Below are 14,175 nucleotides of genomic sequence, written 5' to 3' on the forward strand. Positions count from 1 at the left end.
CTTAAACCAAAATGCAAGCATTATGTACGATTCCTACCACCTGCAATCTGAGAGTCTGTTATAGGGAGCATTATCAAAAGACTTCCAAAATTCTAAATAACCATTTGCTTGTTTAAAGCCCTCTAACAAATTAGTTAAACTACATGTATGTTTTCTAAACTTTACCCACTTAGACAGGTTTTCCATATAGATGATCTTCAAGTTTCTTTCTAATGACTGTTTCCATAATGTTACAGGTGATAGAAGTCAAGTTTATTTATAGTGACTTGGCTTCATATTGATAGCCTATTCATGGATGAGCACTACACAAGCTTCCTGCCAGTCAGTAAGAACTACTCCACATTGACAGACTTCAGGAAGAGTTTTACTAGTGGTCTTTAGATCCCTTCACTTGCCCGTACAACTAGTAGGATACCACCAGGCCTGGAGATGTATCTTAAGAGTTTCCAGTACCAGCAACACACTTCTGCCTCTTTTGCACTAAAACACTAATACAGAAGTTTGTCTTGCCCAAGCCCGAGACATGCTGCATCCTTCTTTTTTGGTGAAAACCTAAGTGAAGTATACATTTGATACATCACCCATTTTTCTTATAAAGAAAAATGTATAAAAGTGTAAATGTATAACATATCTACTATTTTATCTCTGAAACACTTGATCATTGTTTGTACTCTGTGTTGAAATACTGAAAAAACCCTCTATTATTTCAGCCTCCGCTTTCTTCTCTGCCTCTCTCTCTGGCTTTCCGATACACATTTAAACCTGTTTTTGCAGCTTGTTCTGAAGTTTCCTGGCAGAAACAAACCACAGAGTTTCGCTGGAGCGGGGCTCAGAATTCACCCTACGCCCGACAGCACGCTGGAGAGCCAGCCGGGTGTCAGACGGAGCCCTGCTGGGACTCACAGGCTTTGGCAGGACAGCTGGCCTGTATTCGGCGCTCCTCCGGCTCGCTGGCGGCCTCCCAGGGCAGGCAGGCCTGCGCGCTGCTGTTCCACAGACACCGGATCCCCGGCCCGGCTGAGCGGCAGGCCCGGTCGCTAGAGAAGGCCGAGCAGCTGGCGGGCGTGAACATCAGCACGTCGCTCAGCAGCAGGCTGTTGAAGCCTCCGAACACGTACATGGTGCTGCAGGGAGGGAGAAAGGGAGTCGCCTTATATCACACATTCGGTATGCAGGGCAGGCCAGCTCCTTCATTCTCACCTCACTGCTGAGAGCAAAAACACAGCACGTCTCTGGGCCCTTGTGCTACACTGGGTTGATGTCCCCCAAGTCTGTTGTTGGAGGGCCCCACTGCATTACGCTGGGCTGCAGCCCTACCTGCTGCTATAGACGGCTGAGTGTCCGAAACGGTTAACGTCATGGTGCAGGTCCGGTCGGGGCAGCACAGACCACTCGTCGCAGGCTGGGAGGAGAAAAACAGGGCAGGCGTAAGCCGGGCAGCCCACAGGGAGGGGTCATTCTCTGAGCTGAGCGAGAGGACTGTGGCAACAGGTGTTTCTCATACAAGGCCGGCAGCAGGGATGCCAGCAGGCACCAGCGTGTGATCATCGCCAGCAGGAGAAAGATCCATACTTTTAGATAGATAGATAAGACTTTATTGATCCCGAAGGGAAATTAAATTTTACATGTCTTGTTTCAAACATTTCACAGCACGAAATGGTAAGGATGGCTGATTAAAGGTTTTCCCCCCTAAGAAAATAATATCTATCGACATGATAGGCAAAACCCAACACCCTGATGGATATGCAGATATACCAGCTGATGTATGGTACAGTATTTTACTACACCCTCTGTGTCTACTCGGCACAATTCACAACTACAAAATCCGAGACACTTCTTCTGCATTAGAAACTTCCCTGTGTGCAAGCTAGAGCCCTGTCTCACCTGACACATGCCATTTTCCACCTGTGCTTCACTCAGCAGTGTGCTGTACAGCCCTCAGACCTCAGCAAGCAGCGTCAACAACATTCACTGCATGCAAATGACAGAGCCTGCACTCTTTCCAAACACTGATGAAAACTAACTCAGCACGGGAAAGACAAAAACATCCATCAGTTTCATGCAAGGGTCTTGAGAGATCAGTCCGAGAGGACTACCACAGGAGAGTCAGGAGAGGAGGCAGCCTGTGAATCCAGCAGCAGAAGCAGGGGAGGAAGGCAAGAGCCAGAAGGAGTTATGTGATAAAGTCTCTGATCCCAGACAGACTTCAGGCAGACCTGAACTTGGTGGGATAACATCTTCACACCTTGGTAAACAAGAGGTGAATCAGCCAAGCCGAGGCCACACGACACAGCGCTCCTCGTTAGTATAGTGTGAGACCAGGGTTTGATTCCCCGAAGGGGAGATAGGTAGCTTTTATGGGCGGAGCAGTGGCTCTGTGGCTGAGGATCTGTGCCTGTGGTTGGAAGGTTGCCAGTTCAAATCCCACGGCCGGCAGAGGAATCTTCCTTTGGGCCCCTGAGCAAGGCCCTAAACCCCAACCGTATAAATGGCTGACCCTGCGCTCTGACCCACAGCATCTTTTCCTCTCTGTGTGCCTGTGTCTCATGGAAAGCAAGCTGAGTATGCAGAAATACAAGTTCCTAATGCAAGAAATTGTATATGGCCAATAATGTGATTTTATCTTGCATACTGACAGGACTCCGGTCACACCTTGGTGAGAAGCACACCTCCACAGGAGGAGGCTGAACAAGAGTCCTCCCCAGTCACTGCCGGAGGAGGAGGCTGAACAGCCCACGAGTCCTCCCCAGTCGCTGTCACAGGCTCTGGGGGACATTCTGGGCTCTGGGGATCATTAGAGGGCAGCAGCTCCAGCCTGGACTGGGGCTCCGATTTTGCAATCAGGTTTCTCTTGAAAAGGACTCCGGGGTCTCAGGCTTTGAAGTCCAAGCTGCTCGTTTCTCCGAATTTCTCTAACAGACGTTTAGAATTGCTTGAAATAAGCAGTGTTTAGAGTTATTATTCTCATCATCCACCCCAGTTACGAATACTGGGAAAGCAGATGAGCCGAGGCATCGCCCAGTCACCGTATTAAACACGGCAAACAGCTGCTTCAACACCTTCCACCCTTCACAGGACGAGGGCTGGACATGACCTTCACATTCAGGTAAAGGTTTTAGAAAAATTAAACTTTTCATTTAAGTTGTGAAAGAATGACCAAGATGTTTTTTCAACATAAAGCTCCTCTTTGTCTATAAACGGAAACAGGTGTTACTCTGCTGGTAACGTGCAAGAGCCCGGCTTCAAACAGCAGGCTTCCCTGTGATCTGTGTGCCAACTCTGCCCTCTGCTGGCAGCAACTGGGAAGGGCATTCAGGTCTGGCTCCTGTCAGGTCATTGCAATGTCATAGAATTAATTACCCTGTAATTCTCCTGCTTAATAGAGCTGAAACTATTATAGGCTACCAATTAGCCCCCCAGCCAGCTCAGATTTTTAGAGTAATTAGAGAACAATTTAATCAGTTTTATTGCAGAGCCCACAGAACAGGAGTGAACTGCAGAGCCACTTTTAAACCTGTGCTTTTCACACCCTAAACAGACGGAGTGCAATAAGGAAACACTCTCCAGCTAATTACAATCGTCTGTTGAAATGGCTCGGGCAGTTTGTCTCGCAGCAGAACGTGACGCCAACCAGAAAACGTCCATTGATGGTTGAAAAAATGAACACTAAAAGTTTTTTTTTTAACAAAATATTTTAAATACTGCCACTACCCTTTGTGTAAAACAGTGACTCCTGGTTCTCAGGATTAAATGCGCTTCTACAGTTTCCACTTGTGCCCTCTGGCTCATGTTTCATTGCTGGTTGTGAAATCTTTGGGGTTATATTTTGAGAATTTATTAAGTAAGAAATACAGGTTTGACTATATTTCTACTCGATGCGGAAAGGGGGTGTTTTCTGCATGTCTTGGCTCATGGCCACGAGCCCCAGGAATGCACAGAGCGGAGACTGACGAGGTGCAGGCAGACCCCTCTGACCCGCCCACCTTCCACCCATGCGTCACAGGAAACAGCCCGTGCTGGAGGCTCAGTGCTGATTGGAGCAGAGGCACATCTCTCACCAACAGCACCACAAGCCTGCAAATACCACAGAGAGCACAGTGTCGCTGAGAGAGCACTAACCCCACCCACACTCGCGTGCAGCAATTGGGGGAATCAAGATGACATGATTCAGGCTCAAACCCGCAATCAGGCAAGTGCCCAAGTCTCTCAAAAGCTTTAGATGCATAGGGAGCATCTGGCTACTACTGCCTGTGCTCTGTGGTCTACTAAAAGAAACGCAGTCTGGTGTACTGACGGGCAGCAAGACTAAGAGTCAAAGATTTAATGAAAACAATGAGAAAAGGCTATTTTATAAAATCTTAACCAGATCAAACACAAACACTGGAAATTGTAACTTCATTGTTTTCTTTCAAATGGAAAGCACTGGGTATTTTGTTTTCTAAGGAAATTTGGAAAAATCACTGTCTGCACATCAAATCCGATTGACAGCCAGTAACTGCTGGTATTCATAATATTCAATTAGTTAATCAACTGGGGTGACGAACAGCAAGAATGGAAGGCGACCCCTCCACTGGCCAGTCCACACCCCACACAGTCTGCCCACTGTGGGGCACAGCACCCACAACAACCACAAACACAGCTGTGCTCAGATCTATCTGTGTAAATCACAGCCTGCCCACTCTGGAAGTCGTACTACCACGCACACAGCTACAAAGACTACATGAGCGCTGATGGTAAGAGGGCCTGTCCCATGGACAAGTTTCTTATTTTCACTTACCCAAAACTCAGAGGAAAGGAAATTCCAGCAAAATCCCAGACTTAAGCACCATTACCCCCCATTTCTTCATTTAATTCATTAGAACATGTGCAATGTTTTTCTTATTTTTTGTAATAGAATAATGTGCAATGTTTTTTTCTTCTTTTTTTGTTTGCATTCTATTTAAATGTACAGGAGTGCTATGTGTCCATAAAAATTTCCCTTAGGGGGCAATAAAAACTTATCTTAAGATCTTTACTACCACTTGGAAGGACAAGTCCCATTTCAATAAACTTTGAAGAGATATCAAGAAGAGCCCAGTATCAGCATAGTCTAAAAAGCAGGTTGTGTGAAGATACCACCCGCGCTGTCTCTGGGCAAACCCGCGGTCTGAGGGCAGACTCACCGAGGTCGTAGGCCATGAAGTCGGAGGAGAAGCACTTGGCGCCGTGGCTCATGGAAGTGTCGTTGTGAGTGTTTCCGCCGAACACTAGCATGGTGCCGCTCACGATGACCGCCGTGTGCAGGTAGCGGAAAAAGCCACTGTCCTTCAGGATGGTCCTGGAACGACAACACCGCCATATCTTCACCACTGCTGCGGGTACAAGGGGCAGGAGGCGGCTGGGGAATGCCATGTCAAGACACAAGAAACTCCAGGGTGCTTCTTCGGCCTAAAGGAGCTCCTCCTGTGAAGCCACAGCTGAGCTCAAGACATTCCAGTGACATGGCTTTCAACAGGCAGGTCTACCCGTCGTCTCCCAATAACCTGCTGTTAAATTCTCAAATGCTCTCGAGAGCCAGTCTGGAGATCACCCTTCTCCTGCTGAAACGAGTGAGAGCTGCAGGTCCCGGGAACAACACTGTCATTGTAATAGTGCCCCACCGGGAAGAGGAAACATCCCACACCTGCACCTGACGACCACACAATGGGACAGTGTCATTCTGGCTCTGAGGACTGCCAGAGGACTCCGCACTCTTCCACACACTATCCGCTCAAGGCCGGAGAGAGAATGCTGGGAAATCTGAAACTCACAAGATTCAGTGAACGAATCACAATGCAGGCTTGCTTGAACTCTAATATAACGACACTGAGACATGCACGAGATGAACACATTTCTGTATTAGCAACTGGGGTAAAATGCTGAGCAGAATGAGCTTGTATGATAGCAGCTCTGTCAGGAGAGTACAGCCTGTGTGCCTGGAAATGGAGAAAGGCACCAATGTAATATTAAGACAGAAGTACTCTAGCATCCAGCTAATCATACAGCAGCATAGACACACATGACAGATCAAAGTCACCAAAATGCACCAGCAGTGAAAGTGGACAGGGATAGACAGTGCCGTTGTCTGATGCTGGACAACTCCACAGGTAACTCAATCAACAGTATGATACAGAAAATGCAACCTGGTATTACTGCATGTAAATGCTGAGACGTGATCATTTTAGTTTATGATGTTAAGACTTGACTTGTGCCTGAAATTCAAAAACCACATGCAGCTACTATCAAATATTACCAAGTTAAAACTAAAACCTAACTTCAGCTTTGCTTCAGAGATACAAAAATTACCAAAAAACAGTGTTTACTCCCTTCTCGCATTCAGTTGTGAAAAAACAAAGTATCTACTCCATTCAGTATTAAAGGAAGCAATTAAGCCTTTGTCACACTACAGGACTCGACAACTTCTAGTTGGAGAGCATGTCAAATTTAACGACTGCAGTTGCTGAATCTCGCTGCCTTTTCTGTCCTAGAGGGTGTCAAACTATATGACTGGCTTCATCACTCTGCTCTCCTCCCCACTGAGAGCTGGTGTGCGGGGAGTGTACTGGTGCACTACAGATGCAGCCATTCAAAGTGCGCGGCACAGACACCGCGGTACAGATACCGCAGGTATGATGACACGGCATACCGCGGTGCGTGATTGGTTGACCGACAGGGGCACTCGTGGTCCGTTGGTCTGTCGTAGAAAGACTTACTGTAAACGTCTTTACTGTGCCCGTTGTAGATATTGAATTTTACCACTGAAGGGAAATCTTAGTAGCTGAGCATAAAAAGAATAGGAGCATACTGTAACGCGTGTGAAGGCCATAAACGATATTAATTTTGGAATGTAAACATACAGTATATAGCTGGTCTTGGTACTTTAAAGAAAAAAATACACACCGTTATTCCATTTCTCCCTAAACATTGTAAGCTTCGAAGTCTTTAACTAACGTGATACCGGAGTCAACAAGCATACTTTTAGAATTTGATTAAAAGGGAATATAATATGGAATCGCGTATCTAAAGAATTTAATAACGGTATGATTATATCCGTGTACTGCGGCAGGGCTGTGTAGGGCTGTTTCGCCTGCCTGATCATGCGAGCTCTCTTGTAGCCTACTGGTCTAGGTGCGTGACTACCAACTGGTAGGTTGTGTGATCGAATCCAGCTGGTGCTGAACTTTTATTTTAACAAACATTTCTTCGAAAAAATAGGTAAGCGATATTATGGACAATCAGTTGACTTTTATATTTCAAAATATCGCAACATGATCGATATTTGCGATATTTTGAACATATCTTCCCTTCTGACAGCGGTTCCCGCTTCTATTGTGTGTGTGCAACAGTAAATTTTTATAGAGAAATGGAGGCTGGACAGTATGCGTTACAATATAAACATTTATATTGATTTAAATCGTGTTCTGATTTAAATCGCAAACGCGTGTTTAATTATGTGTTTTTAATCATAATCAGGCTAATGCATTTCTACAGTTTCTGTATGAACCAGCTTAGAGGTTCATACAGAAAGACAGCTTGTGTTTAAATCGAGTGTAAGGTAATTTATGCTTCTAAAGTCATGGTCAGTATTATTGTACTGTGCTGTACTGTGTCACATTATTTTATAGCGTTTTTATTGCGTTATTAAATCCGGTGGCGCTGTGTTAGTTTCCTGACTCACATTATTTAAACTACCACATTGATCATTCATCTCTAAATAAACTTTATTTTATATAGCGTTTTAAGCGATTAGGTAATTAGATTGCTCATAAACCTAATCGCTTTTTCTACATAAACACAGCGTGATTGCTCTCTGAAAATGCTTTTCCTTTATTTTTAAAGTAGGCTCAGATTTCAACTATAGATCGTATTATTATAAACTTTCTTGGAAAAATGTATTTTATGTAAACCATGTTTGCTATTAATTCATTTAGGGCTAAAATACGTTCATTGTCTTCCAATCGAGTCGAGTTGACATTGGAAGCCTGCCACACCCGGACTGTTAAACCAACGCATTAGCACGTCAAAGCCCATTGAGCCAGTATTGGCTTTAGTATCCCCCCCTTCTCCCCTCAATTCAATTCAATTCAAGGTGTTTTATTTGCATGACAGATGGGTACAAGCAGTGTTGGGTATGTATACTGTAACGCTTACGGCAGACAGGCACTGTGTAAGAGCCGGCGCACCAGAGCAGCGCACCGAGGGAGCGTCTGCATTTCTAACTTAGTTTTTAAAATTAGTCAAGCAATATGAAGCATCTCCTTTTACTTAGTGCCTGAGCATAAAAAGAATAGGAGCATACTGCAACGCGTGTGAAGGCCATAAACGATATTAATTTTGGAACATAAACATACAGTATATGGCTGGTCTTGGTACTTTAAAGAAAAAAATACACACCAGTATTCCATTTCTCCCTAAACATTTTAAGCATCGAAGTCTTTAACTAACACGATACCGGAGTCAACAAGCATACTTTTAGAATTTGATTAAAAGGGAATATAATATGGAATCGCGTATCTCAAGAAATTAATAACGATATAATTATATTCATGTTGCAAAAGAACTGCAACGGACATAAAAACTCCCTTGCTTTTAACAGAGCGTTCCATAATTTCTAACTACGAAAATGCCAGGTGAAAGGATTTGTAAACATATTTTGTTAAAGCAAGTCAGTTTTTTCCACAACACATAAAAGACATTTTTCCAAGAAAGTTTAGCCTTTGTCACTAATGAAACCACTAAATAAAGACATAAATATAGAAATCTTAAGATTTGTTCTATTTAATGTTGGTAGCAGGATGAACTGTCAGAGTGTATATTTTGTCGCAGAGTTGCTGCAAGATGTTAACAGTGAAAAAGGTATTTAGAAATGAGTTATTTCAAGATGAAAATTTTCAGAATAATTGCAAATCTAGCAGGATAGAGAAAGCACAGAAAACTGGCAGTTAGATTGATCAGATTAGTATGAAAAGTCATTTAGCAAAGGGAATTAGAAGAGTGACAAACTAGTATACTTTAGATCTTTTTTTCTGAACCAGGGACAATCTGATCATGTTTCCCTATAACAATAATAAAAAACTTTATTTGATATATCACCATTAAAGGTGGCATCTCAAAGCAATACAGTAGATGTAAAAACAGATAAAAGGACCACAGATTACAAAGTAAATGCATATAAGAAAGACAAGCAGTTAGAAGTGCTACCAAAATTAGAAAATGAAGCAGATACAGACACTCAGTCTTCTGAAAAGAAAGGTTCTGAGGTTAGATTTAAACTGGCCCTGGTGTGTGTGTGTTTGTGTCTGTCTGTCCTGTGATGGACTGGCGCTATGTCCAGGGTGTATTCTGCCTTGTGTCCGTCGCTTACTGGGATAGGCTCCAAATCCTCTGTACTGGATAAAGAGATTAGAAATGGAAGTAAAGGCACTGTGTGGATGGAACTATACACAGTGTTAGAAACCCACTATGAAATGGCAGCATCTCACTGAGAATAAAATATTTTAGTATTTTATTAAAATATTTTATATCTTAAGGAAACAGCCTTTCCACCTCTCTTGCACATCAGTATCCATACCTAGTTATTTAAACAAATTGCCTCTAATTATAAACATCTTAATATGCTGGCTCTGTGGATCCGCATCAGCTATGTTTGCCCATTCCTTCAATTCATGTGCATCCAACACAGTTCAATGCCAGCAACTACACATAATCTAAAATACAATCCTTATTTCAGTATCTATGTAAACATATAGTCTGTTAACTTCATCATCTTCATCAAAAGTATGCCTAACCCCATTAGGAAGTGTTCTTGTTATAAGTGTATTCCTCAGCTTTCCCCAAACTATCTTCTTCTTGCCAACATCTCTAGTCTTTTATCCTGCAATAACTCAGCCAACACTTAAATCTCCAAAAGCTGCTTGTGTTAATTTCTTTAAATCACAAATATCATGTGTAAATACTGGCCATGTAATACTCTGCATTGTGGAATAATAGTTTATTTTAAAGGGAACTAGAGAAACTAAGAACTAGAGAAATCTAGTTTTTTTCTAGAATTAATAAATGCACATCCTGTTCACTGAGGAAATTAAATCCACACTGAGCAATCTTCAATATGTTCAGAATATGACAGCAAGAATCCTATCAGGGATGCATTACACCTGTTTTCAAGTCCTTGCACTGGTTACCTATCAGATTTCGAGTCAACTTCAAAATCCTTATCCTCCTTATATACTGTCCTACAACTGTTATTATTGATCTCCGAATTACTGTACTTGACATGACTTCATTCAGCCTTTCCTGAACGTCTATGACAGGCAGAGAGAGTGCTGTTTCTGGTGCGATCTTTTACAGCTGACATTTCACTGTTTTAAACGAACAAGAAATTAGATTGCTCATAAATCACTTATTCTATATAAACACAGCGTAATTGCCCTCCGAAAATCTTCTTTTTCTTGTTCGTTTTAGAGACCTTGATCGAAACTGATTTTAGATGTCAGAAAGGATTTATTTTCTCTGTATTTCCTACATTGCTTTGTCGAGATTTTAACTTTATATCTAACTTTATATCTAGGCTCAGATTTCAACTATAAATCGTACAGTAATTAATAGCAGTAAATACTGATGTTTGTACATAAAAAAGTCATGCCTTGGAGTATAGACCCCCAAAGGAATGCCATAGACTCAAACTGCAAAATAAACACATACAGAAAGAAAGTATTTGTATTGTAATTGCAAATCCTGGTACTGTATGAGTGATTGGTATGACTTTCCTCATTACAAATCTCTTATTAGAATTTAAATTTCTCTATAACTCCAGGTCAGAACAGAGAAATGTAACTGCCTTAAGGAGTTTACGATTATGAAAAATAGAAGGATAAGCATGATACGTATGTCTTCTGTCATTTTCTAAGTCATGTTACTGAGCACCAAATCGTATTGAGAATATGAATCCATTTAAGGTTTATACCATTAAAGTAACGGTTTATTCCATGCTGAAAATGTTTGTACCAGACTTTTTTGAGGCCTGTTTAATTGTGTCTGAAGTCTGATGTTGTAAATGTTATTGTTAAAAAGATCCATGAAAATGTCACTACTAAAGTTAGCTGGTACTGTTGGTACTGTAAGTGGCAAGTAGAGCTCATATTTTAGATTTTAAGGAAGCAACGGACACAAGGCAGAATACACCCTGGACATAGCGCCAGTCCATCACAGGACAGACAGACACAAACACACACACACCAGGGCCAGTTTTCCCATAAACCAATTAACTTACCAGTATGTTTTGGAGTGCGAGAGGGAGTCATATCACACATATGGAGAAAAACCATGTAACCCAGAGAGAACATGTAAACCCCACACACACAGGATGGCAGGAATTGAACCTAGGACCCCAGTGCTGCAAGATAGCAATGCTAACCACTTTGCCACCATTATAAATGGATGGATATCTTAGTTATCTTTCTAGTTCACAGGTTTGCATGCATAATTTAATTTTGAAAGCCACTGAGACATCAGGTACTACTGTTGTATTTATGAAAAAGAAACAAAACAAAAAACATACTAACAACTGTGCCATCCTACTCCTTAGCTAATACATTTTATTATTCATAAACAGTTAACATTGTTAGCAAAATATTTTGAATTATATTTAACCCTATTTTTTCTTTAGTTTTGTATTTAACTTATTATATGATAGTCAGACTTAATGTATATTTGAACAATGAAAATATATTTTTACAAGATTTTACATTAAGCACTTAAAATTAATATGGTTAATAATAGTAAACTGTAACATGCTGTAACAAGATCGGTTAAACTGCGAAGAAAATGCTTTCAGAGAAAATGTTTCAGGTGTGAAGAACATAGATCTCCAATGCAATTTCAACCAAACCTGTTCCCACACACCCTGCCCCCACTACCATTAGAATATACACAAAGCACTCAAATCTTTCGAGCTAATGATCAGGTGACCCGAGAGAGAGCGAGAGAAACACCAAGGGGTGCGGAACCAGGGAACTATTTACATGGAAAACGGGCGATCTCCCCAGACTGTCCGCCCGTTTCACTGTTACCTGGATACCTCTTTATTTAGAACTCACAAACACTGATTTTTAGTTTAGAAGGATTCAAGTAGGGTTTTAGATGAAAGGCAGCGACCTTAATCAAGCCCAAATCACAATTGAACCCATTCAGAGCCTACATTACATTTTAGCGTTTCATTCTGAGCAGAAGACCCTCACACCTGAAGAAGGGGGAGGTGTTTTTCGCTGGAAATCTCGCCTGCTTCTACTTTACAACCGGAGTGCTGGCTGTGACGAATTAAACCGGTTTTACAAGTTTCAATCACAGACCATGTGACATGGGAGTCAGGAAACTCCACCGGATTTGATAAGGCTATAAAAACGCTATAAAATAATGTGACTTGGCACAGAACAAGTTTACAGCACAGTTCAATAATAAATGCTGACCATGACTTTAGAAGCATAAATTGCCTTACACTCAATTTAAACACAAGCTGTCTTTAGCCCTCTAAGCTGGTTCATACAGAAATGTAGAGATCCAGGCTCAGAACACACAGCTTCATTAGCGAATACATATGCAGGACAACTAGAGAAGACGTTTTACAGAGGATGGATTTTTAGAAACATCCCATCAGTGACATCACTGAAGTCAACTCCTAGGTACTGTAACTGTCGTGTGGATAGTTTCACAAGAATCAGACAAAGGTTTAAGCATCGCTTGTTCTAGATAAAACTGCATAAAAAAAACAACAACCCATAATGTACTTCTTTGCGGCTCTGTTTGCCCAAATCATATATTCACAACGTGAAATCTAGAAAATAATATTACGTAACCAAAATCCGCAATATGGAAACAGAACCTGTGTAATTGTTGATAGATGATGTACTCGTAACATTTTTTCAAGACGAACTACAACATTTAAAAAATGACTTGTATGTACTTGATATCTCTAATCAATCCACGGGTCCCAGCACGAAACGAAACTAAAACGCATACCGTTTCGCGCTTCTTATTAGTTGCTCAAAAGTAATTTGACCTTATGAAATGCATAATATAAACCTAGAAACATATACGTGAGCAGTACTTAAGCACTGTAGTATCGGTGTTAAGACATACCTCTCAAATACTGTAAATCAAGTTAAAAATATCTCAAGACAGATTCTGGTCATAATGAAACCATGTTTCGTGTATGTTTTCTTTAAAGTACCGAGACCAGCCATATACTGTATGTTTATGTTCCAAAATTAATATCGTTTATGGCCTTCACACGCGTTGCAGTATGCTCCTATTCTTTTTATGCTCAGCTACTAAGATTTCCCTTCAGTGGTAAAATTAGATATGAATAGTCAATACTTAAACGGGCACAGTTAAGACATTAAATATACATATACATACTGTATACAGTACAGTTTGCATACGGTAATATGTTTATGTTCCTAAATCAATCTCTTTTATGAGCATGTGAAAGGCATGGTGAATCACTGTACTTTGCATGATTGGAAACAAATGCGTGATTGCGAAATGCTGTGGTGTTACTTTTACAAAGATGGTCGATGAAAAAAAGAATGTTGACCAGGGCAATACTTTGACTTTACACTTACAGCTTGTCCAAGGTCATTCATTATTAATACTATTAGTAATATCTTCGTTAAAGACTTTGATGGCCACAGCTCAAACATGAGAGGTTGAGCTTTATTAGCTCCACCTTGCGGAAATTCCGGATACTATTATTTTGCTTGTCGTATTATAGGAGAATTTACGGTAACTCGCGGTATTTACCGGTAGCTTGCGGTAGACTGCGTACAGCGTACCGCAAAATAATGCGGTATCGCCCGCGCATTTTGAATGGCTGCATCTGTATGTCTGCCATCGCATCATCCAGGTGGGGCTGCACACTGGTGGTGGTGGAGGGGATCCCCATTACCTGTAAAGCACTTTGAGTGGAGTGTCCAGAAAAGCGCTATGTAAGTGTAAGCAATTATTATTATTACATAATAATCCACATAATAATGACAATCCCTGACTTTACTTTACTGGTTGCTGTAGCTGGTAGCAGTCAAGCTCCATGAACAAGCAGTGCTCTATACAGGGGGATGGATGCAAGCCAAAGCAACCACTAATTACAAACAGCAGGTGGGG

The 14,175-nt window shown here is 41.6% G+C and overlaps 1 protein-coding gene across 4 annotated transcripts in view; it reads right to left on the bottom strand.

The window, feature by feature from the left end:
• Positions 1–14,175, bottom strand: part of atrn (attractin) — a 161,190-nt gene that overhangs the window by 85,416 nt on the left and 61,599 nt on the right. For all 4 annotated transcript variants that reach the window (XM_088919947.1, XM_088919954.1, XM_088919965.1 and 1 more), the window contains exons 10-12: positions 5,163–5,317; positions 1,318–1,402; positions 904–1,124 (exon numbers count right to left, since the gene is read on the bottom strand). In XM_088919947.1, the coding sequence (XP_088776073.1) occupies positions 904–1,124; positions 1,318–1,402; positions 5,163–5,317 (461 nt within the window). The remainder of the gene's footprint in view (positions 1–903; positions 1,125–1,317; positions 1,403–5,162; positions 5,318–14,175) is intronic.

This window comes from Atractosteus spatula, chromosome 1, assembly GCF_055471065.1.
Source record: "Atractosteus spatula isolate fAtrSpa1 chromosome 1, fAtrSpa1.hap1, whole genome shotgun sequence".
In the NCBI taxonomy this organism is placed as follows: domain Eukaryota; kingdom Metazoa; phylum Chordata; class Actinopteri; order Semionotiformes; family Lepisosteidae; genus Atractosteus; species Atractosteus spatula.